General features: G+C 42.1%; 1 protein-coding gene across 1 annotated transcript; it reads left to right on the top strand.

Moving 5' to 3' along the window:
- The first annotated feature begins 1,193 nt into the window (after positions 1 to 1,193).
- On the top strand, positions 1,194 to 19,558 carry arhgap19 (Rho GTPase activating protein 19). The gene is made up of 12 exons (XM_061727660.1): positions 1,194 to 1,248; positions 2,876 to 3,147; positions 7,016 to 7,096; positions 10,111 to 10,320; positions 11,135 to 11,361; positions 12,274 to 12,360; positions 12,492 to 12,557; positions 13,830 to 14,060; positions 14,153 to 14,260; positions 14,893 to 14,985; positions 16,030 to 16,131; positions 16,857 to 19,558. Exons 1-12 carry the CDS (start codon positions 1,205 to 1,207, stop codon positions 16,911 to 16,913), a joined length of 1,578 nt encoding a protein of 525 aa, XP_061583644.1. The 5' UTR covers positions 1,194 to 1,204; the 3' UTR covers positions 16,914 to 19,558.
- The last annotated feature ends 4,110 nt before the right edge of the window (positions 19,559 to 23,668 follow it).

A 23,668-nucleotide genomic window follows, 5' to 3' on the forward strand; every position in this document is an offset into this window, starting at 1 on the left:
AGTCGGCCAGGGCTAAATGTTTGCTGCTCTCATCATTTTTGGTTTAATCCAGTGGCCAAGGCTAAATTGTCCATCCCATTCTGGTCCCAAATGCACTTACAGTTAAGCAATATACTGCATGAGCCCAGGTATCAAAGCTAAAATGGCTAACTGTGATTGACATAAGGTGGGAAACACGCTGGGTGTGCAGTAAGTAGGGAAAAAAAGGCTTAAAACAAACAAACCTATGGGAAACTTCACAGGAGCTTTGCCCATTTCTTTGGATGCAGTCTGTGTGCTCACGGGGGAGATTGCTCCATTAACACTATTTAAGTTGACCGTCTTGCCCAGACCTTTGGACCATATATTTATATATATATATATATATATATATATATATATATATATATATATATATATATATATATATATATATATATATATATATATATATATATATATATATATATATATATATATATATGTATGTATATATATATATGTATATATATACGTATATATATACGTATATATATACGTATATATATACGTATATACATACATACACATATATATATATATATATATATATATATATATATATATATATATATATATATATAGCAACAGTTCTGTCTCTAGTCATGGTTCATTCATAGTTAATTTCCAGAGATACTTGTTGATCAAACATATGGTCTCATCCTTGGTTATAGCATTGTTATGATACCAGGTCTAAGTTCTCTACACTTGAAAAGAACGGCCACAAAAGGGATGAAATCTATGGAAGCATATGAGAGGGACTATATTCAAATTAAAATGCATTTGCGGAAATGCTTTTTCATTTTAAGAATTTGGCCGCATTATTTGAGTCAAAAATGAAATTGATAATATATAATCCGATTTGCATTTTAATTTGAATATTTTCCCTCATATGCTTCCATAAAAATCTTTGGGATATGTGCAAGTCAAAAGTGTAAATTTTAGTTTTCAACAACACATGTCCCCGATGTGATGAAAACATTCTGTTTTTCTACTGACGGAGATGAATTCAAATAGACCAATGACAGTGAAGCTCGTGCTAATCAGAGTCCGTTTGTTGACGCCCATGTTCAATTTACAGCCAATGGCTGACGAGGCGGGCGGGGCCTGGGCAACAGCGGAGGATTCAACCAATGGCTGACGAGGTGGGCGGGGCCTGGACAGCAGCGGAGGATTCAAACTGACCATGGCTGCAGGGAAGGATGCCGATGAAAACACACAGAATAGAAGGTAAAATTAATTTATATTGTCATTGATCAGTGCTCTCTGGCATTTATATCATCGGATGTTTACGGTTCCTCAACATAAATGTGAATTTGGGATCTTTCGATTATTGTAAATGTGCGTTAAATGATTTACTTGACACTATGTAGCCGTTAGCAGGCTAAATAACGAGCTCTGCCGTAGCAACGTTAGGAATCCACATTAATAACATTAGCATGATCAGCTGCTTTGAAAACACCTAAACAAATTGCTTGCAGTTGCCAACTTTAGGAATTTGACACGAGTTGTTTTGAAGTGGCTTTTAAGAGCCATACCTGTATTACATCCAGCTAATCTATCCACTTAGAAAATAGTTGAAATGTGTCTTTTTTATCTCTATTCGAGCTCTGAACAAAAACAACACTGATTTTCATCAAGAGTGTCTTTTCTAAGCCCACTTTGAATTGATTGTCTACGGTAAAGCTGAGGAAGCATATTATTATTAAGATATTTATTTACATTATAGGAAGAGAAAGGTCCGTTTTCACGGTCTGGGTGTAGAAACTGTCCTGAAGGTTTTTATTTATGTAGATATGTATGATTGCACTGCAGTAGCCTTTAGTGTAGTGGTCAGAGGAAAACAGTATGTATTGAGGTTTTGTCATTCACTGTTGCTTTAATTCGTACTGTAATTATACTCTCACACACATACTTATACATGCATACATACATACATACATACATACATACATACATACATACATACATACATACATACACATAATTGAATATTTCTATATATTTGTACACACATGCCCATATAAATATTTATATAAATATACTTATTTACACTATACTATATCTGTTCTATATCTATGTATACTTTAATTGTCTCCTGTTCACATGTAAAAGCTCTTCTGTCATTGGACCTGACCAACGTGAGACATTTAAGGTCAATACTGATGTGTGGTGACCCAGTTTAGCGGCTGTTATCTGGTTTTCTTTGAGGAGCACAAAATGTAAACACAATTTCCCTTACATTTGTTTGAGTTGCTAAGACGTAACAATACAATTTAGAAATAAACTTGTTTTATTTGTGCACCAAATATCACTTGGAACAATGACCTATATCAATGTTCTGTTTGTGAGAGGGAGTAGTTGCAGAGTGGATGAATCTTTAATGTCTCAAATCTAAACTTTCTTTTATCTGCCATCATATTCCACTATGATATTCCACTATGATATATTGGCTGAAATCAGCCCACTGATAACACGGGCGCTCTACTGCAAAGGGATTTTTATTATTTTTAGGTTGATTTTAACCAGTTTTGTCTTCTTATAGACGCCTCCATGTCTAATGCACCTTCCAACAATAATCATGTCTGCCTCATTCTGCTGCACCTTTCACTTTAAAAAAAAAAATGTATACATTTTATTTAGAGCCGTCATTACCACGACCACCTCATACTGCTGCACCTTTCAGTTTTTTAATTGTATATATGTTAATAAGTGCCTCATTTGTTTATTTACTGTTTGCTATTTTTAAATCTGAGTACAGTGAGCGAAATAACCGGAGTCAAATTCCTCGTCGGGCAATGTTCAAACTTGGCCAAGGAAGCTGATTGTGATTGTAATGTTTGTTTCCCCCACACAGAGGAACGGTGTCCAGCATGGTGATCAATCAGGAGTCGCCCGGGGACTCTCGCACCGGCCGCCCACCAGTCATCTTCAACCCAGACTTTTTTGTGGAGAAACTCCGGCACGAGAACCCTGATGTTTTTCTGGAGATGGTAATCAGTAATATCACCCGCCTTATTGATCTTCCTGGGACAGAATTTTCCCAGCTCCTGGGGGAGGAGGGCCCTAAGACCCCAACCGGTGGAAACGGAGGCTTCTTCCGCTCTTTCAACTTCCTCAAACGCAAAGGTAAGAGATGAACAGCTGCAGTTGTGTTGGAAAAACAAAGTACTACCTCTTTTTTGAAATCCTAAGTTGTACATATAAGCAGTGCTTTAAGTGGACAAAAATAAGTGCCGGTACTCCCCTTATTCAACTGATGTCAGGTAAATTAGGCGGTGGGTAACAGCAGATGATTAATTGATATATTTAAATACTAGGACATGATCCTGATTTTTAAAAAGAAAATTGTTTTATTGAATTTTCCAAACAAATTATGTGTACACAAGGGAGGTCTTCAGGGGGGAGGCCCTCAGGTAGCAGAGAGGCTGATGCACAACCGAACTAACTGATGCACAACCGAACTAACTGATGCACAACCGAACTAACTGATGCACAACCGAACTAACTGATGCACAACCGAACTAACTGATGCACAACCGAACTAACTGATGCACAACCGAACTAACTGGACCTAGAGTTCCCTGTGGACAGACACATGAGAGACACAGAGATAAAATATGGAGACAAGAAAATTGGAGAAGTGAGCTATGCAGTTCACAAGTAAATCAATTAAGTAACATACTCCTGTGTTTGTTTCTATCATAAAAAAAGGTTGACAATGACTGTCATTATGTGTTTATTTTAGACTTAAATATTTGATTGTAGCGAAATTTAAAAGGGCAAATTCGCATATTTAGAAGGACCAACAACATGCTATTATTGATGAATAAGATCTTCATATACTTACAAAAATGCAACCACATCTTGAACAGGAGGTTGACAAACAATTCACTGGTATGAACATACCCTGTGGACAGACACATGAGAGACACACGTAGATAAAATATGGAGACACGGCATGGATAAAATAACACACAGACTCATAATAAACATAAAGAAGAATCATAATTTTTCAGACAACAAATGTTAAAAACTACAAAGCTTTTTTAAGTAGAATTCATAGCAGTGTTGCTGTTTTGGTTTGCATTATATTGTACAAATGTATCAAAAGAAGTGGACCTTGAATATATAAGACAATTGTGATTATATTTCAACCTACTTAGAAAAGGCTCCAGCAGGTCTTGGGGTCATCTTTGCTCCAACGGCTTGGAGCTTCACATTCCCGTCTCCTGCGCTTCGTCTCCCCTTCGCCAGCCATGACATCACATAGCTTTGTGGACTGAACTGTTCTAATGGTGGCCCATTACATTTCAGAAAGATCAGGTTTGAAAGTCTGGTAACAGCAAGGGAGTTCCTTCTGTCTGTAACAATGTTGTTCATACAACTGAAGGCACGCTCACATTCACTGGTAGACACAACAGTGGTATGGACAGCTTTCAGCAGAGGCTTCAGAGCTGTTGGTGTCCGGGATCCCCTCGGATCCTTGTATTCCCCAAATCCTTCAATACTTTTTCTCCTCTCCACTTTCCCGGTACGCCGTAAAAAGTCCCGGTACACCAGAGGCTAATATTGAGAAGTGCGGGTACTCCGTACCGGCCCACTTAAAGCACTGCATATAAGGACATTATAACATAAAATCATCTGCTCAGGTCCAAAAAGTTTGGTAAATAAAGCCTTGAATAAACAATAAAACATGATGTATAACATCACATCGTCCTTTATTTAACCACATTTAAGCCAAAATGCGAAGTGTATAGAAATAGATAATAGCTACCGCCTTAATGCTAATGAAGAACTTAGATGGTTAGTAGTATCCTGATGCTGCATTGTTGGACAGTTGGAGCTCTGCTGGTTTGGAGCTTTCTTGTCGGTGTTAAGACAACATCATGTAGGGTGGACAGATTAAAGATCCTCCGGTTCATCATTTAACAAAAAAAAGACCAAAAATTTGGGAGGAAAATCTTGTCACATTATTCAGTATCCACTTAACTTTTCCAGTCATGAATCACAGCATGGATGTACTGCTTTTGCTCAGCATCATGATTTATTTCACGGGATGAGGCTCTGAAGTCTCCAGTGTTGCAGCACGTGGTTAAACTCCTTATATTGCCTTTTTTGGGGAAGAAATTGCATTTTTCTACTGCTCATCTGACCTCATCAAGCATTAAGGTGTGAGATGGAGAGAAGAGAAACAGGTGGACTGGTGGCTCTACAAAGTTAGTTTTAAGACTGCTTTAATGAATTTGATATAAAGAATATCATCTCACTTTACACCGTATACTAGACTTGTAGTGAAGACGCCTAAACCGAGACAGGGAGAGTATCAAGACCAGAGAGAATCAAGACCAAGACTAGTTCAGCTCAAGACCGTGACCAGAAAAAATGTTGTCATCTTGCGTGATTGTAGAACATCAGCTCCATCCTGGTTCAGCTAGTTTCTATATGAGCTTGTTTTCAACTGCAGCTCAATAACACAGAGAAGTGGATGATGATGTTGAACTCACTATAAATGTTTTCATCCATCAGCTGAGATCAGATCTGTGTGGCGACTGCACTACCGCTATTTCTACACTATTGGAGGATTGACACGACTACTAACTAGTCCCAAAGTCATCTAGCAAAAAAAACCAGCTCCAACACCCCCCTCCACCTCAGAAAAGTGTAATGAATAGTAAATGTTACTGATTTAAATTTGACTTTATTTGGAGATGAAACCTGAATTTAAAATATAAATGATACAATTATCGACTTGAAATGACATTATCTACCATTATAGTATCCAGATTACACCGTATATTCAATTACATTTTAAATATACAGCGTCTATTACAACAGAAGTTGTCTCTGGGCGCTTTTTCAGAGACCCAGAACATGTATATCAGCATCACTGAAATGTCTTAGACCTAAGGCTTAATCAACCACAACGATATGCAAATATTATTCATATATTTATTCAAACAAGGCCGTTATAAATACAAAAATGTAATTAAAAGTCAGAGACAGAGAGACCCGAGGCCGAGAAAAGACCAAGACCACAAAAAAGTGGTCTTGAAGTCTACCGTACACTTATATCTACATATAACATTCGGTCGCAATCACTACCAAAGTTCAGTTTTTCTCAAGAGCTGGATGAGTCTTAAGCTCAAAGCCTGCAACTGTTGCTGCCTGTCCATTTGGAGAGAGTTAAAAGTTAATTTCTGAACCATTAGAATCGTCATAATCTTTCAAAGAGAGGAAGGCATTTGTGGTCCTCCTCGCTGTGTCCGCCCGTGCAAAGGTCACTCCAAGGTCAGGCTGTACAGGAGCTGCAGCTCAGACCGGAGCGGCCTCAGGTAGCAGGTAACTGCTCAGTCAGAATACAATCAGCATTGTTCTTGGATTGAAGCATTATTACATTATTGAAGCGTTTGAAGTCAGGAAAAGCATAATACGGGGAATTTTAATCTGGAAGTCCATTAAAAACATTACACAATCTGGTAAAAACGTCATCACAATGATACCATGTTGACAATAATAAATAAAGACAGGCAGTATTTCTGTCAAAAATAAGACTTTAAAATAAAATCAAGAGTGGAACAAATCCAGGAACCAAGTACAGTATTTCTGTTACCATGGAGATACTTTGCTCACAACGGCTGTAGTTCCGGATTGATAAACGTCATCATTTTCTGAAACCTCTTAAATGAAGATGAAGGTCTATGCTTTGTTTTATTTCAAATTTATTTTGGTGACTTGGTAAAGTCATAAACTTACAATGTTGCACATGGTGTGGTGTGTGAGCAATAAAACACTAAAAAGTAGTTTGTTGCACTATAAAACAGCTCTTCACATCCCAGAATGCAACAGTTCCCATCCGAGTGTCAAAAACTAAAATAATTAAATAAATAAATAATTTAAAACAAACTCTGAATGTAAGGGAGTTATTTTATTATTTATTCTCTGAAAAGTCTCCCAGTAACTTTGTGATCTTGTCTCCCGCTCCGATCTTTCACAGATAAAGGCATCGTGTTTGGAACCCCTCTGACGGAGAGCTGCATCGCTCAGATCTACCAGCTTATCGAATACCTCAGCAAAAGTGAGTTAAAAAATAAGTGTGTGTCATTCAGAATATGTGGGTAAATAATTGTTATTTTCCTCTTAATTCCACTGGTTTGGTGATTGATGGGAGCCAAAACTGAAACCTCAAAGTGTGATGAATTACAAAGCCCCAGGTATTTCTAGGAATGCACCAATACTGAGATAGTCATTATTGGATGTACAATAATGGGTTTGTGTGTTGGATAATAGCACGGATTCATGAGGCAGATCTAATAACTGGTTTTCTGTATTCATTTGCTGTGAAATTTGATCAGAGCTTTAAGTCACAATAAAAGATGAACTCAGCTTCTTGCCAAGTGCAGCCTGACGGCAGCAAAAAGGGACTTTTTTTTCAATGTTTTTCATTACAACTTTTGGTATTTTTTTGTTATGCCCAAAAAAGGAATGTTTTATTGGACACGAGCATAACTGGTGCCATGTTTTTGCCTTTAAATATGATTGATTGATTGATTGATTGATTGATTGATTGATTGATTGATTGATTGATTGATTAAATATGTTTAAAGGCATGAAAACATTTAAGTTTTCAGTTATAATTGCATAAATTGTCTATATTTCATTACTTTACTGTATATACTGTCTTTGGGTTACATTAGCATAAAATGCTAAAAACCAAATTTTCAAAAATTAAAAACCGAAATAGTCCGAAAATAGAAAAAATTTAAACGGAATGTGGGAAAAAATCAAACTGATTTAATACGTTTGCTGCCCTGGATCTGTTTGATAATTCTGACCCACATGATGTTTCCTAAAGCAGTTCTATCAGCATTCTGGGAGTGATTGGTCCTTACAGCATCATTAGCTGCAATACTTGCTGTTTAATCTCAATATAACACTAGTATTAATATGTTGCAGAACTACAGTCATATAATTCATGCAACAGCTCAAAAAGCAGTTTTAATAGCACTAACCCAAATCAATATCGGAATCAAATTGGATCGAATCAAATCTTGATAATCGATTCTGAATCTTAAGAATTGGAATCAAATCCATTCTTGACATTTGAATCGATTCCCCAGGCCTGGTTATTTGGTTAGTGATGATAATTGTGTATTTTTTTTCCCTTTGGAGCCTAAAACGTTTGCACACGCTAAAGCACAGCCCTAACCTGCCACCTAGGCCTAGCGTGCTGCACATGTTCGGGGGCGTTGTGTGTGGGGTGGCTGGTCAGTCTGTACGTACACATGCAGCGATTCAACATGGTTGCAGATCTGATCAGATAATGACATGCAGAAGATTGGATCAACTTGTCTGATTACACATGCTGTTCTGAGATCAGACTGAATCAGATTGAATAAGCCACTGTAACCAGAGGATGGCTGACTCCGTGACGCTAGGTGGCGCTGTACCCGAGGTAACCATGGTAACCATTTCAACAAAGAGCCACTTCCGGTTGACCTCCGCTTAACAACGAAAGGAAAAAGTGCATTCTAACTGCTTTCCTATTAATAATCTGTCTAAAACAGCCTTTCTCAACCTTTTTTCAGTCATGACACCTTTCAAAAGTGAATAAAATCTCACGACACCCCAGAGTAAAATATAATTAAAAACCGCACTGCATCGCTCTGACTGTAAATGCATATGTCCAGTTTATTTTGTAGCAATAACTTGAACACGTTAACTGCACCAGAGTATAAGTCATCGTTCACTGATGTGCTTGGTTGCCACGCTGATGGACTGAAACTATGGGGATTTTTAAAAGAAAAGAATGCCTAAAGAGTCTTTTCCAGCCGGCTTCACGCCGGCCGTTCAAAGTGAAGCCTGATTTATGGTTCCGCGTTAAATCGACGCAGAGCTTACGCCGTAACGTACGCGGTGAAGCGCACCGTACGTGTGCGTCGCCGCATAACCTACGGCGTTTTCTCTGCGTTGGTTAACGCAGAACCATAAATCAGCCTTAAGGCTGCGAGCGGCGTGTGAGCGACGGATGACTGAGGGAGAAGAGTTTCTCCAGGAGTGGAAGGCAGTTATGCCACAGTTTGCAGATTGATTGTTGATGCGTGGGCTAACGTGTCTGCTGGGATTATTTTGCGAGCTTTTGCAAAAACGTGCATTTCCGAGGCGCCGCGCGGCACGGAACGTGACTCTGACAGCGAGGAATTCGGACTGGCACAGCTGATTTAGCGGAGCTCTTTAATGCAGAAACAGAGGATGAGACTTAATGGGTTTGATTAATGTAAAAACTGAAATAAAGTAGCCTACAATCAAACAAAGTTTTGCTCCCGCTGTATTTTTAAATACGCACACTCCTGTGCTTGTGTGTGTGTGTGTGTGTGTGTGTGTGTGTGTGTGTGTGTGTGTGTGTGTGTGTGTGTGTGTGTGTGTGTGTGTGTGTGTGTGTGTGTGTGTGTGTGTGTGTGTGTGTGTGTGTGTGTGTGTGTGTGTGTGTGTGTGTGTGTGTGTGTGTGTGTGTGTGTGTGTGTGTGTGTGTGTGTGTGTGTGTGTGTGTGTTCTTGTGTGTGTGCCGTTTCGGTCGGTGCGCCGTGTGTGTTTTAAATACAGAAATATGACACATAAGACTGAGGCTATGCCTTTCCACACGGCGCCCGTATGGTCGCGAAAATACAGTATTTATATATGAAATGTCAGAATAGGAAATATTTTGACGACACCCCTGAAGCAGTCACACGACACCCCAGGGAGCTACTACTGAGCAGCGTTGCGTCGTCTCCTTTCACTTCCGGGTGAATCCCCTCCCCCGGGGGAAAACCCCACCCGGGGGAAATTGTCGAGCATGCGCAGACTGTAATATCCATGTCCCCGTACACATGGCATTAACAAGGCGGTTGCGACTGGTTTATCTAGGTGCTGCAAGCGGGTTGATGAATCCGGTCTGATCAGAGTGACTTGACTGACTTAAGGTGTTCACATGCAGTTTAAAAGTCAGTACGATGTGTGCAAATGATCTCCAACCAGCTTGAATCGCTGCATGTGCACGTACTGACTATCTCTGTTCCTGAGTGTTCTCTTGTGCCCCCCCCCCCCCCTCAGATCTCCACGTGGAGGGCCTGTTCCGGGTCCCGGGGAACAGTGTCCGGCAGCAGGCCCTGAAGGAGCTCCTGAACAGCGGGGCCGACGTCGACCTGGGGGCCGGAGACTTTCACCCCAACGACGTGGCCACGCTGCTCAAAACCTTCCTGGGGGAGCTGCCCGAGCCCCTGCTGACACACAGACACTTCCACGCCCACCTGAAGATCGCTGGTCAGAAAACAAGCTCCTTAATCCTTTATGGCGCTTTTCCACTAGTACCTACTCAGCCCGACTCCACTCGCCTCAGATTTGTGCTTTACCACCAGGGGTCTAACGTGCTGAGTAGATACTTTTCTGTAACTATTCTACCGAGGTTCTAAGCTGCTGAGTCAGCTGTATCTGACATCATCACACTACAGGCCACCGATTGGTCGGGGGGTTGGAGTCAGACGTCTGAGTCAGGAGGAGGAAATCAGAGAAAGAGACTCTGACGGATTCTGGTTCATTTTATTCAACCAGTAACGGCAGCAAAAGTCTGTTTCATGATCCAACTCTGAGGTGCAGATGTTCATAAACCTGGTGCTGAGGAGAGAATTAAAAAGATCTAGACGGAGATAAGGAACGACCAGATCTACCAGGAGCTCTGTCTCTTCATAGCTGCTCACGGCTCCAGCTGACTTTTCAGCAGCGACAAGACAAACTAACAGAAAAAAAACGTCGCCGCTTGAAGCTTCGCTCACTCTCATTTTTAACTCTATATCAAACACAAGCCACAGATCCAGCAGCACATCTATCATCTCCTCCAGGTTCTACATCTTTAGTGTTGTCTTCTTGTTTAGATACACAATCAAATACATCACAGCAGCTTCTCCAACCTCCTACTTCTGATCCAGGAGCTGAATTGTTATGGAAAAGAAACCAGGCCAAGTTGAGATGAGTAGAACAGAGTAGCGACTAGTCACTAGTGGAAAAGTGCCATTAGTCAAACCTTTGGATGAGTGTCTCTGTGGCGTGATCCTGACGTGTGTGTTGGAACCTCTCCCAGACATCACCCTGTTTGACGAGCAGGGGAACAAGACGGCGGTTCCCAACAAGGAGCGTCAGATGGAGGCGCTGCAGCTGCTGTTCCTGCTGCTGCCCCAGGCCAACCGCTCCCTGCTCAAGCTGCTGCTGGACCTGCTGTACCACACGGCCAAGCAGCAGGACAAGAACAAGATGTCTTCCTTCAACCTGGCCCTCATGTTCGCCCCGCACGTCCTCTGGCCCAGACACGTAAGCCTCAACCTTCCTGAGCGTCCGCCGTGATGAAAGAGAGGCCGTAGTCAGATGAGCGGGAGGCTATGACAGGGCTGGCCCAAATGTGATTTTGGGGCCCTCTATTTCTGCCAATAATACTGATTATTGATCATTCACACACCCACTATAACTTATGTTATGTTCTTCCCTGTCATTACAAATACACTTGTAAAACTAGATGTAAGAACCTTTTGTTGTAGTTAGATTGTAATCCACAGTGATTTAGACCATGGAATTTGATAATGTATGAATCATCACTCACACGTAAAAAAATAATTACATTTTTTTTTTTACTCTTGGTGGCCCCCTAGTGGTCACGGGGCCCTAAGCAGTCGCTTAGTTGCCTTGGGCCGGTGTTGTGCCAAAAAGTGATTTCCTGCCAGAATCTGATTTCTCCCCTGAAAATGTGTCTTTTCACCTGCCAAAAATGGATTGAAGGCCAAATACAGTTAATGAAAGGTTGTTTCTACCTAAATATGATTTGATCTCATTCTTGAGCTTCATAATATAAACACTAGAGCTCACAGGATTGCTTTTAACTCTTTTAAAGGACCATTACAACACAAAATAGGCATTTTCACCTGCCAAAAATGGATTGAAGACCAAATACAGTTCATGAAAAGTTGTTTCTGCCTAAATATGACTTGATCTCATTCTTGAGCTTCATAATCTGAAAATCTGACGTTGTAGCGCTATCGCTCAATGGGCTGCTGTGCGCGGTCCAGCGGCCTCAAATCAGATTCTGGCAGGCAATCACTTTTTGGCACGACACCGGCTCTGGGCTATGAGGACGCACCAGTAAAACTGCAGCGTTCACACCGACTCAAAGCCCAGAGCAGTAAAGACTATCAACTATCTGTTCATTGCTGGATTTGTCTCCTGCTCTAGATGACGGCCGGGGACCTAAAGGACAACCTGAAGAAACTGAACAGCAGCATGGCCTTCCTCATCAAACACTCCCAGAAGCTGTTCCGGGTGAGTGTTGGCCCGTGCAGGGCGTGTAGGAGTGAGTGTTGGCCCGTGCAGGAGTGAGTGTTGGCCCGTGCAGGGCGTGTAGGAGTGCACGTGTGCGGGGAGCTCCTCCTAACTAACCTCTTACTGTCCAGGCCCCCTTGTATCTGCGGGAATATGCCAAAGTGTACTTCTCTGGAACCAGGGCCCTGCAGACCAAGGTCAGTGAAGTTTACATCAGACCTCCGTTCTGCTGCACTGGGTATACTTTTGGATTTGCAGCATTTTCTGTATTTAGTTTTATTTATATAGCATCTATTACAACAGAAGTTGTCTCTAGGTGCTTTGCAGAGACCCAGAACATGAACCCCTGAGCCAATGAAAATTATGACTAAATATCGTCGTCAACGAACCTTTATCACCTGAGGAAAACAAGACGAGACGCAACGAAAATGCTGGTCATATGACCATAACGATAATTAGATATATAATGCAATATCGTAGAGGAATAAAAACGAGACTAAAATGTAGATTACAAAATAAAAACTCTGCTAAAATGTGTCTTCATTTTCGTTGACCAAAACGGGACGAAATGTTCAAACAAAGATCCTTAATATCCATGTTTAAGTAGTTTCCTCTGGTTTAGTTCTGACCAGATTTCTAGCTACTATAGCTACTATAGAACCCAAAAACTAATACTTTACAAAACTGTACATTAACAAGAGGAAGAACTGGTGATCACAAGATTCTGTCACCTTGATGCAACGGACTCTCAATTATCCGAGACCGAGAGACCCGAGACAAGACCGAGACTACAAAAAAGTGGTCTGGAGAACTACAAGTGCAGCCCCCCGGGCCAGACGTAGAGGGGGAACTAATCTGGGGTCCAGTTCTCATAAATAAGATCAGTGTTTCCTACTTCTGTCAAAGTCTGGCTGTGCAGAGATGAGTTTGAGTTTGAGTTTATTTTATTTATAACAGGGACAATACATATTAATGAACATATACATGTAAATATGCAAGATTATAGCCGGCTAATTTTCATCTTTAGTCCCTTCGGCAGGTTAATGTCAACAACATAAAATAATAAAATCAATAAAACAACAGTAACGACAAGTAGAACAGTTAGCTTCCGTGGCCAGTAGGCAGGAGGAGCAATTACAAGAGAGAAAACGTGTCCTTAAAAACACAATAGGACAGAAAAGGAAAAGAAAAGCAAAAACAATGAAAAGTATAGTGGATCATGAAACATACAGGCCAAGGGTCAGGGGACCATACAAATTTCAGTAATATTAAATGCTAAAATTAGATATCAAAGGGCTGATTAAAGTGCAGAGTGCTGAAGTGTTAAAGTGTTAGGTGCGTAATTATACTGCAGATTGCCCGATTGCACAGTAAATATAAAGATATAAGATGCTGCTGTGCAGCAGCTCTTTATCCTAGCTTGGTTGAGTCATGTTGAGCGTGCGGCCTGACTGTCTCTGTGGTCCCAGGACGACCTGGACCTCCTGGTGGCGGGCAGCTCCTCCGGCCCGCGGAGGGTGCTGCCCCTGAAGAGGCCGGCCGGCTCCGGCTCCGGCTCCGGCTCCGGCTCCGGCCCAGACCCCCACCAGCAGTACCAGTCCCCGGCCCAGCAGTACACGGAGGAGGCCTTGAAGGAACTCTTCAGACACGTCCACAGCAACATGCCCGACTCTGCCAAGAAGAAGAAGCTGGTCCGACAGGTTTGTGGGTGCTTTCTGCTCTTCTACAGTCCGGTTGATTGATGTGTTTCCCCCCCAGTGGTGACGCCTCTGTCCCGCTGTTTTCTGTGCAGTTAGTCAAACAGACGACGGCGGGGACGCCGACCAGGGAGCAGGCCCCGGCCCCTGCAGCTCACAGCAAGAAGCACCCTCGGTCCCGCTCGTTTGGAGGTCTCATCAAGGTAGTGGTGCCAGAACAGTATTGATACTGTACACTGCAAAAACTCCAAATCTTACCAGGAATATTTGTCTTATTTCTAGTTAAAATGTCTCATTTTTAGTCAAAAAATCTCATTACACTTAAAACAAGAGTTATTACCAGAAAAATAACTTGTTATTTGACAATTTTCACCTGTTTCGAGTAAATTTTCACTTGAAATAAGTAGAAAAATCTGCCAGTGGGACAAGATTTATTTTCTCATTACAAGCAAAAAAAATGTTGTTCCACTGGCAGATTTTTCTACTTATTTTAAGTGAAAATCTTGAACTTGAAACAGGTGAAAATTGTTGTTTTTTCCAGTGATGAGTCTTGTTTTAAGTGTAATGAGATTTTTCTGACTAAACATTTGACATTTTAACTAGAAATAAGACAAATATTCTTGTTAAGATTTTGAGTTTTTGTAGTGTACCAATAGATCTGATCAATCCCTTTGGGATTAATACAACCATACTAGAAAGTAGAAAGTGAGAGTCCTGCCATCAGCAGGACAAGAACACGAGCCTTGGACATGAAAAACCCCTTCAGTTGTCCATCAGTTGTCCACTTTGTACCACCGGCTTTGTGAACCCCATCAACTTGTTGTCATGGTAACAGCGCAAGAATCGAGGGGAGCAGCTCACGGCAGAGCGGCGGCTCAGACACGTCTCTCCCAACCACGCCGCTGGAAAAGAGAACGTCCTGCAAGCGGTCAGCCTTTTTCTCTTCCTCTTGTATTATCTTGATTTCCTCTTTGTTTTCTTTTTTTAATGACACTTTACACTCTCCATCCTACAGAAGAGGATTAGGCCCACTGGAGAAAAAATAATTGAATTCTGAGAAAAGAGTCAGAATTAAGAATTTTTTTTTAGAAATGAAAAAAAAAATCCTCCCTACATTTTTTTGTTTGTTTTAGGTTTCTGAAAAAAGTCAAAATTCTGAGATTAAAGTCAGAATTGTACGGAAGCGTATTGCATTCACTTGAGGAAAAAAAAGTGTTTGTTTTTTGGGATAATCTTTTCAGTTTTTCGTGGGTTTTAAAACATTTTTTGTCCCTGTTTTTCGGGATAATTTTTTCCGGCCTGCTTTTAGGTATAATTTTTTTCTATTTTTCGAGGTAATTTTTTCCGCCCACGCCGAATGGGATCCATCTCCTCAGTTGCACACCGTGCAGATCCAATATTTTCAGCAGTCTCCTGATCGTCTTTTGGGCCGCCACAAAGCCTGAATGCATTTCAGATGCACCGTCTTGTATCCTGGAGAAACACGGCTGTGTTGACGAGATCTGAATGGGCTTTCCATCTGAACAACAACATAGTCCTCAGGTGTCTGTGTAAAGTCACAAACTCATGGTGACGCACGCCATCTGTATCTTAAAGACAGGACCATTTCCCAGAGTCCTGATCCCAGATCAGAGTAAAACTTGCTCCCATTAAATCAAGCTCACAGTAGACTAATGAATAGGATTGTTTCAGGTGCTGGGGGGGTTTACACGGAATAACAGGGTGGAAAAAACATACAACAAAAAACTGAAAATAATTATAGCAAAAGAAGAATTTGTGTGTGTGTGTGTGTGTGTGTGTGTGTGTGTGTGTGTGTGTGTGTGTGTGTGTGTGTGTGTGTGTGTGTGTGTGTGTGTGTGTGTGTGTGTGTGTATGTGTGTGTGTGTGTGTGTGTGTGTGTGTGTGTGTGTGTGTGTGTGTGTGTGTGTGTGTGTGTGTGTGTGTGTGTGGTTATGGTTGTGTGTGTTTTCAGGTGGGCAGCCCGTTACCCGGCCCCGTCATCGGGAGATCAGGATTCGTCGTAAAAAACCCAGATTTTACGTTTCATAAGGACAAAGCTGTGAAGGTTTCCAAGGTACGAGCAGCTCCTCCCTGCTGCTGCAGGGCTGCAGCTATCGGATCATTTGGTGATCAATTATTCTATGAAATATTCCATCGAGTAATTGGATAAAACTTACTTTTGCTTAATTAAAGCCTAATTATAAATACACAATACAAAACAAGATAGATTACTTGATAAAAACAACCAATTTGTGTCTTTTATGAGAATAATTTACATTTATTTACATATTATGCAAACTAGTAAACTGTTTGTTAAATTTCCCAATAAAAATAAATACAATTATTTCAAACTTAACATTTCCTGAAACATTTAGTATCAAGTATCAAAAATAAAAAATATTCTTAAACACTGCTTTTAAATTGGGCGACTTCACATTCAGAACCAACACGTTTCAACAGCGGTGCTTGGCTGTGGACTCGGAAAGAGTCTAACATGTGGACCGGGGCCTTTTAAAAAAAATTATTTTTAGATATTTTTTATTTATTTTAATTATTAATTTGAAATAATCCCACACCTTCAACATCTTCTGTCTCTTCCTCTTATTACTTTTGCTTTGCTGCGTTTTCGCGATTTCTTGGATACGGCTCCAACTGATCCAAAATGCCCGATCCTCCTCAGCATCCAGAGGGAAGAGAAAGTGAATCTGAATGTGTTGCTGGTGACGGTAGAGGAAGTATTTCTTCAGCAGAAGGCCTGATGGAGCGTCCCACCGCTGCTTGTCTCTCTCCTGTCTGCAGGACTCCCCGTCGGTGTCCAGGATGTGTTTCTCCCCCGCCCAGGAAATCTCCCTGTGACCCCCGTCTCCTCTCCCTGGACCTGCAGCGCTCCGTCCCCATCGCTCGCCGGTGTCCGTTTGTCCTAACTGACTAATACGCAGCAGATCTGGCAGCACAGCCAGTAATATCCCCCCCGCTCCCCTGCTGCTGCAGGAGCAGCCCCGTTTACAGCGGTACTAGTGGTAGACTGGATCTTTATACGGTATTATCTATGAATGCTTAGTCCCTTCATGGTTACACTCTAATAACACTAACTTCTGGTGAGTCGCATCCCAACCAGGAAACAACGGACTGCAGCTGCGTTTGCAGAGGCTCCTGAGGACGAGGCGTGAGGTGTGTGGGATTACCCTCCATGTGTGGGATTACTCTCGATGTGTGGGATTACCCTCGATGTGTGGGATTACTCTCGATGTGTGGGATTACCCTCGTGGAGCCTCGGCATCATCTTTGGTTCGGCTTCACGGCTCCGACCTGCTTGTGCTATTTATTATGAGAAGTGTCTGTTTTGTTTACTGGATCAGAGGCGACGTGCTTCCTGTCTGGACGTAGAATCTGCAAACATGTCGTCTGTCGGAGTGTGTGTTTGTGGGTCTTATCCTGTTCCTGGCTTTGTACGTTGCAGTTCTCATCAGTCTCTGGTCGCGTGCGTCATGTCATCTTCCTTTTACAAGTGTTTACTAAACTATTGAGTGACTGGTGCTTGAGCGGTGGAGTTGGAGGGACACTGAGGGGAAACACCCGGAACGACCGGGTGGAGTTCTGAGTCCTAACACCATCACTTCTGAACAAGTGCTTTTCTTGCATTCTTGCAGAGCAGCACCAAATGTTTACATGTTTAACATGTACTGCAACTTCCTTCCCATAATATCACCATATTACCACGATGGTCTTAAGAGTTGTTCCCCTGAGTGTATCCTAAAACCCACTCGTGTCCTCGTGAATCTTTTAAATGTGAACTGTTACATCACCAGAATTTATAGCTATCACGAGCTTAAAATATTTATGCATTTCTTTTTTTTTTCTTTTTTTTTTTACTTCAGTTGCATGATGCAGGCGGTTTTGGAGGAAAGAAAGTGTTTGGAGGATTTGTTGGTGGAATTCAAGTTGAAGTTTGAGGGTTGTGCTTGTGTTCGTCCACCGAGAGCAGGTGGTCTGGGCGGGACGGGCGTGTAGCTCCGAGGGAGGAACGTGTGTTTACGGACGGTGGCAGCAGGAGCGCTGAGACCAGCTGGAAGCAGCAGCTCTTAGTGATCCAGTGAGTTCAGGCTCCTGGTGTCGTGTTCAGCAGCTCTGGTGCCGACACCGAGGTCCAGTAGACGGGACAGTCGCTTGTTTGTCGCTGGGCTGCGTTGAGGGTCAACGGCTTTGGAAAAACTGATTCAAATCTGCACTCCAAAATATGATCAGCACTTCTCTGGTGTTTGCAGGTTTCTGTGAAACGCTGCTGCAGGAAAGTGCTCCGTGCTGAGCTCGTTTCACTGTTCTGATGATGTTAACCGCTGCATTTCACACAATCTGCAGCAGCTTGGTGTCTGCAGAAGCAAAAAGCTGTTTGTCCTGGTGGCTCGACTTCGTGCCGGTGTCTGTTGGTGCTGGTGTCGGTGCTGGTGCGATGAGACATTGCCAGGTGGAGTTTGGTCCGGGTGGTTCTGTAACGATGGAGAGAGACGTGAGAGTGAGGGGAACCCGACTGTTGCACCAGAGGACGTTAGTAAAGTAAGTGGTCGACTGGTCAGGCTGGTACAGACTGTTCCATCGTCAGGATTACTGTGAAATCCAGAGATCGAGTAAAGCTCTGCTCAGGTTGTTGGTGTCCCGGTGTCTCCAGGTCAGACAGGTCTTAGGAAGTCGGAAGGATGGGTTGTTGGAAAGTGCTCGACATGTTGGACGTCAGGGATGGAAACGAAAAGACCCCGCCTCCTTTTTGTTTTACGGTACAGATTCTTATTCTCTTATTGTTTACACAGGATTTCTTTATTTTATTTTCTTTACCTTTCAGTTGATGAGAGGTTGTCAGCAGGGAAAAGGCCACTTGAGACTACTGTTTTTTTTTCTTTAAATTTCTTCCGCCAGCATCTGATCCCCTTCAGTTCTGCTGAGCTGTTTTATGGGAGACCTCCATGAAATCTGTTTGTATTCACTGTGAATTTGTTTTAAACATGAATATATTATTTTAATGTGATCGTTACAAAAAGTTTTTTTTTTTTACACTGATGGGAGCTGTTGCATTCTGGGATGTGAAGTGCTGTTTTATAGTGAAACAAAATGCTCTTTAGTGTTTTCTTGCTCACACACTCCACTCAATGTTTGTCTTTTTTACATAAATGTGAAGCATTAAGTTGGTTCTCGTCTGTACTGCTGAGCTGTACTGCGGTATTAACGTGAAAGTTTCAGTGTTTTAAGTTTTACTGTCAAAGTTTAGCTGCACCTTATGTCTTGGTTACTGGCGATCAGTGGGATGTGCTAACAGCTCATACTTAACCTTAGTGATATTTGTTCAAGCAGGAGTTTCCCAACATTATCCTGAACATATCTGTGACTTTCATACCATGTGTTTAAAACTGTGGTTGTTTTTTTTTTTTGTATTTTTATGTAAAATAACCTAACCTTGTACAGATTCCTTGGCAAACCATCTGCTTCGGATTAAAACATTTTATTTCCTACCAAGTGTCTGTGTTGAATGAATGTTTCAGGTGTTTGAATTTAATTTATTTAGAATATTTCCGCAGCTCTGGTTACTGTAGTGCTCTGATCCAGTGCAGTACTCGTGGTTCTCCACTGGGGGGCGGTGTTGGACCGTTTCTGCTCAATTTCCCCCAGTTTGTTGATTTACAGTCTGATTGACGGCAATTTCCGGTAAACTGAGTTGATTGAGTTTGGAGCCAAAGAGAAACGATCACAGGTCACCACTGAGCTTCAATCTATACACAAAAACCACCAACCAGGCCAGAAATCTGGGTGTAGTGATGGACTCAGACCTGAATCTGGACAAACACATTAAGGCAATAACAAAGTCAGCCTACTATCACCTTCAGAATATATCATGGTTAAAAGATCTGATGTCTCAGCAGGACCTGGAAAAACTAGTTCAGCATCTTTAGTAGCTTTATTATTGTAACAGCATTTTTACATCCACCTTAAAAGTTAGATAACTGCAGCTCATCAAGAACTCTGCTGCTCCAGTCCTCACTAGGACCAACAAAGTGGACCACATCAGACCACACCAGTCCACATCAGTCCACATCCGTCCAGCTCCGAGGTCTTTACACTGGCTGTCTGTCCCTCAGAGGACAGACTTTAAAGTTCTGATGCTGGTCTATAAAGCTCTGAATGGTCCAGGACCAGAACACATCAGGGACCTCCAGACCCCTCAGGTCATCTGGATCTGGTTTTTTTTATCAGTTATTCAATTCAATTTTATTTATATAGCGTCTAATACAACAGAGTTGTCTCTAGACGCTTTACAGAGACCCATACCCAGAACATGACCCCCGAGCAGTTATTACATAAACAATGGCAGGTAAAAACTCCCCTAGTGGGAGAAAAACCTTAAGCCAAACAGTGGCAAGGAAAAACTCCCCTTTAGGAGGGAAGAAACCTTGAGCAGGACCAGGCTCATCAGGGGGGACCCTCCTGCCGAGGGCCAGACTGGTGGGTCAGGGACGGCAACAGCACAGCAGGCAGGTGGAAGCAGCAACGGGATGACCAGGGGTGGGGACCGCAGGCCAGCACGCAGCTCCCGAAGCTCCGGCCCAATCAGCAAGTCCCAGGTTGGGGTGCAGGGTCGGGGAAAGACTTGTGCTCCGTAATGCAAGCTACAAGCCACCCACGACCACCTGCAGGACAAAAGAGAGAAAAGGGAGGAGAAGGGGGGCCAGCAACGGGATGACCAGGGGTGGGGACCGCAGGCCAGCATGCAGCTCCCGAAGCTCCGGCCAAATCAGCAAGTCCCAGTTTGGGGTGCAGGGTCAGGGAAAGACTTGTGCTCCGTAATGCAAGCTACAAGCCACCCACGACCACCTGCAGGTTCCGGTGTCCGGCAAAGGATGCTGCAACATGGACAAAAGAGAGAAAAGGGAGGAGAAGGGGGGGCCAGCACAAGAAACTACAGGAGCGACTCTGACACACTAAAGTTTACACTACCTAGAGATTTACCAACACCAGCTAGAGGTTTACTAAACACTAACTATAGGCTTTACTAAACAGAAAGGTTTTAAGTTTAGTTTTAAAGGTGGAGGTGGTGTCAGCCTCCTTAACCCAGATTGGAAGTTGGTTCCATAGTAGTGGTGCCTGATAGCAGAACGCCCGCCCTCCAAATCTACATTTAGATACTCTAGGAACTACGAGTAAACCTGCACTCTGAGAACGGAGAGCTCTGACAGGAACATAAGGCACTATCAGGTCTTGCAAATAATGCGGAGCTAAGCCGTTTTGGGCTTTATACGCAAGTAATAAAATTTTAAATTGGATTCTGAATTTTACGGGTAACCAATGGAGCGACGCTAACACTGGAGAGACGTGGTCTCTCCTGCTAATTCCTGTCAGCACTCGTGCTGCTGCATTTTGGATCAGCTGGAGCCTATTCAGCAAATTACTTGGACATCCTGCTAACAACACATTACAGTAATCTAGTCTAGAAGATACAAACGCATGAACTAGTTTTTCTGCATCACTCTGCGAGAGGATTTTCCTAATCTTTGCAATATTACGGAGATGGAAAAAGGCTATTTTACAAACCTGATTGACATATGGTTTAAACGACAAATCCTGATCGAAAATAACACCAAGGTTTCTCACAGTTGCACTGGAAGCCATCGCAACACCATCTAATCCCTTCCTAAAATGCTCTGGACCAAGAATGATAACTCTGTTTTATCTGAATTTAGAAGCAAGAAATTTCTGGACATCCAGTCCTTGATGTCCCTAAGACATGCCTGAAGTTTAACCAACGGTTCTGTCTCATCTGGCTTCATAGACAAATAGAGCTGCGTATCATCAGCATAACAATGAAAGTGTATGCCGTGATTCTGGATTATACTTCCCAACGGCTGCATGTATAAACTGAACAAGATTGGCCCTAGCACTGAACCCTGCGGAACACCATAACAGTTATCAGAGTCAGAATCCGACATGGAGGAGCTGCATTCAGCTTCAACAAACTCCCAGAACCCTCAGATCAGCTGAAACACTCAGGTCATTTAGATCCAGGCTGAAGATGACCAGTATTCAACATCGCTTCATGCCTGTTTGGTTAATTAGACTTTTTTTGTTGAGTCATCATATGAAAAGGTTTAATAGAACAACTCTGCCCTGTCCATGTTGTCAGCTTGTTTTTGTCTTTCCAGACTTTGATTGTAGCAATAACAAGTCTATGCATATATTTCTCTTAGTTTTTTTCTTAAAAAAGCGAACTTCACCAAGCACGGTATTATTGCCATACTGGAGATCAGGGGGATAAAACTGTAAAACTGCCATCCCCCCTTTCCATCCCTTATTACTGGTATTACTGTTATTTCAACATTTAGAGTCTTCACCAGAAAAATAACACCAGAAAAATAACTTCTTTGACAATTTTCACCTGTTTCAAGTAAATTTTCACTTGAAATAAGTAAGAAAATCTGCCAGTGGGACAAGATTTATCTTCTTATTACAAGCAAAAAAATCTTGTTCCACAGGCAGATTTTTCTACTTATTTCAAGTGAAAATCTACTTGAAACAGGTGAAAATTATTGTTTTTTCCAGTGATGAGTCTCGTCAAATATTCTTGCTAAGATTTAGAGTTTTTGCAGTGATCCATTTTACTTATCCTGTGAAGGACAGAGTCATATTGATAAGTTCAGAAAAGTGTTTTTTATTGTTGTGTTTTGATGTATTTGATGTAAGCCCAGTGGATATTTAAAGCTTACAGAAGGCTGCATTTAACTGCTGCTATGTCATTCCTGCAGTATTTCTGCAGGTGTTTTGGTCACTGCTATTATTTGTAATATATTATATTATTTGTAACCAGCACAAATTATCTGTCCCCATATGATAAAATCCACCATCGCCCCTGATTCTTTTTTACAACTCGAGTACTGATTATTGCCCACCTGAACTTTTAAACTATAGCTCTGGGCGTTATCACAAAGTTCTCTTTTGTTGTTGTATGAATTCTAGAGTTGGTGTTGCCTCAGGAAGACGGTTGTGGTTCAAACCTGCTGGTCAGCTGGTACATTTCTGTGTGGCGTTTGCATGTTATCGTGCATCTTATTGTAAATGTCGTGCCCCACCAGCTGTGTGGCAGGCAGGGTCCAGCACTGCCATCCCTGTGTGCAGCTGTGAAGCTGCAGTTTGTCTGACTCCTGCGTCTACCCTTGAAACAGTGAAACTTCTCAATGGGAGCAACGACGCCACCCCCACTCACTCAACCATCCAGCTCAACAGTTACTCTTGATACTGCCACTGGCGAGCGAGGGCTCGGACTCAAGCAATGATGAAGGAAGAGCAAACCCTGAGAGTGACTGAAGAAGGTGCCAAAGAAGAGTAGATCACTAAACTAAAATCGACTGAACTCGCACAGCTGAGAAGAGAGAGAAAACAAAAGCAGAGCAAAAACTAATGATAGAAATATTTTCGTACCGATTCTTGTAGTGAAAATAGCCAAATTGTGAAACCGGGTTCAGCACTTACGGAGTAGTATACAGGACGTATTGCGTATTTCTCTGATTATTAGTAATATGTATTACACCACTGCAAAAGTGTTTTTCATACCCTATATTTGTATTTATTTATTT

This window comes from Cololabis saira, chromosome 1 (genome assembly GCF_033807715.1).
Source record: "Cololabis saira isolate AMF1-May2022 chromosome 1, fColSai1.1, whole genome shotgun sequence".
NCBI classification, from domain to species: domain Eukaryota; kingdom Metazoa; phylum Chordata; class Actinopteri; order Beloniformes; family Belonidae; genus Cololabis; species Cololabis saira.

Coding starts and splice junctions, on each gene's coding strand:
- arhgap19 (XM_061727660.1), top strand. CDS start 1,205: ATGGCTGCAGGGAAGGATGCCGATGAAAACACACAGAATAGAAG. Junction 7,097..10,110: donor TATCGAATACCTCAGCAAAA/GTGAGTTAAAAA, acceptor CCCCCCCCTCAG/ATCTCCACGTGGAGGGCCTG. Junction 14,261..14,892: donor CGTTTGGAGGTCTCATCAAG/GTAGTGGTGCCA, acceptor TCATGGTAACAG/CGCAAGAATCGAGGGGAGCA.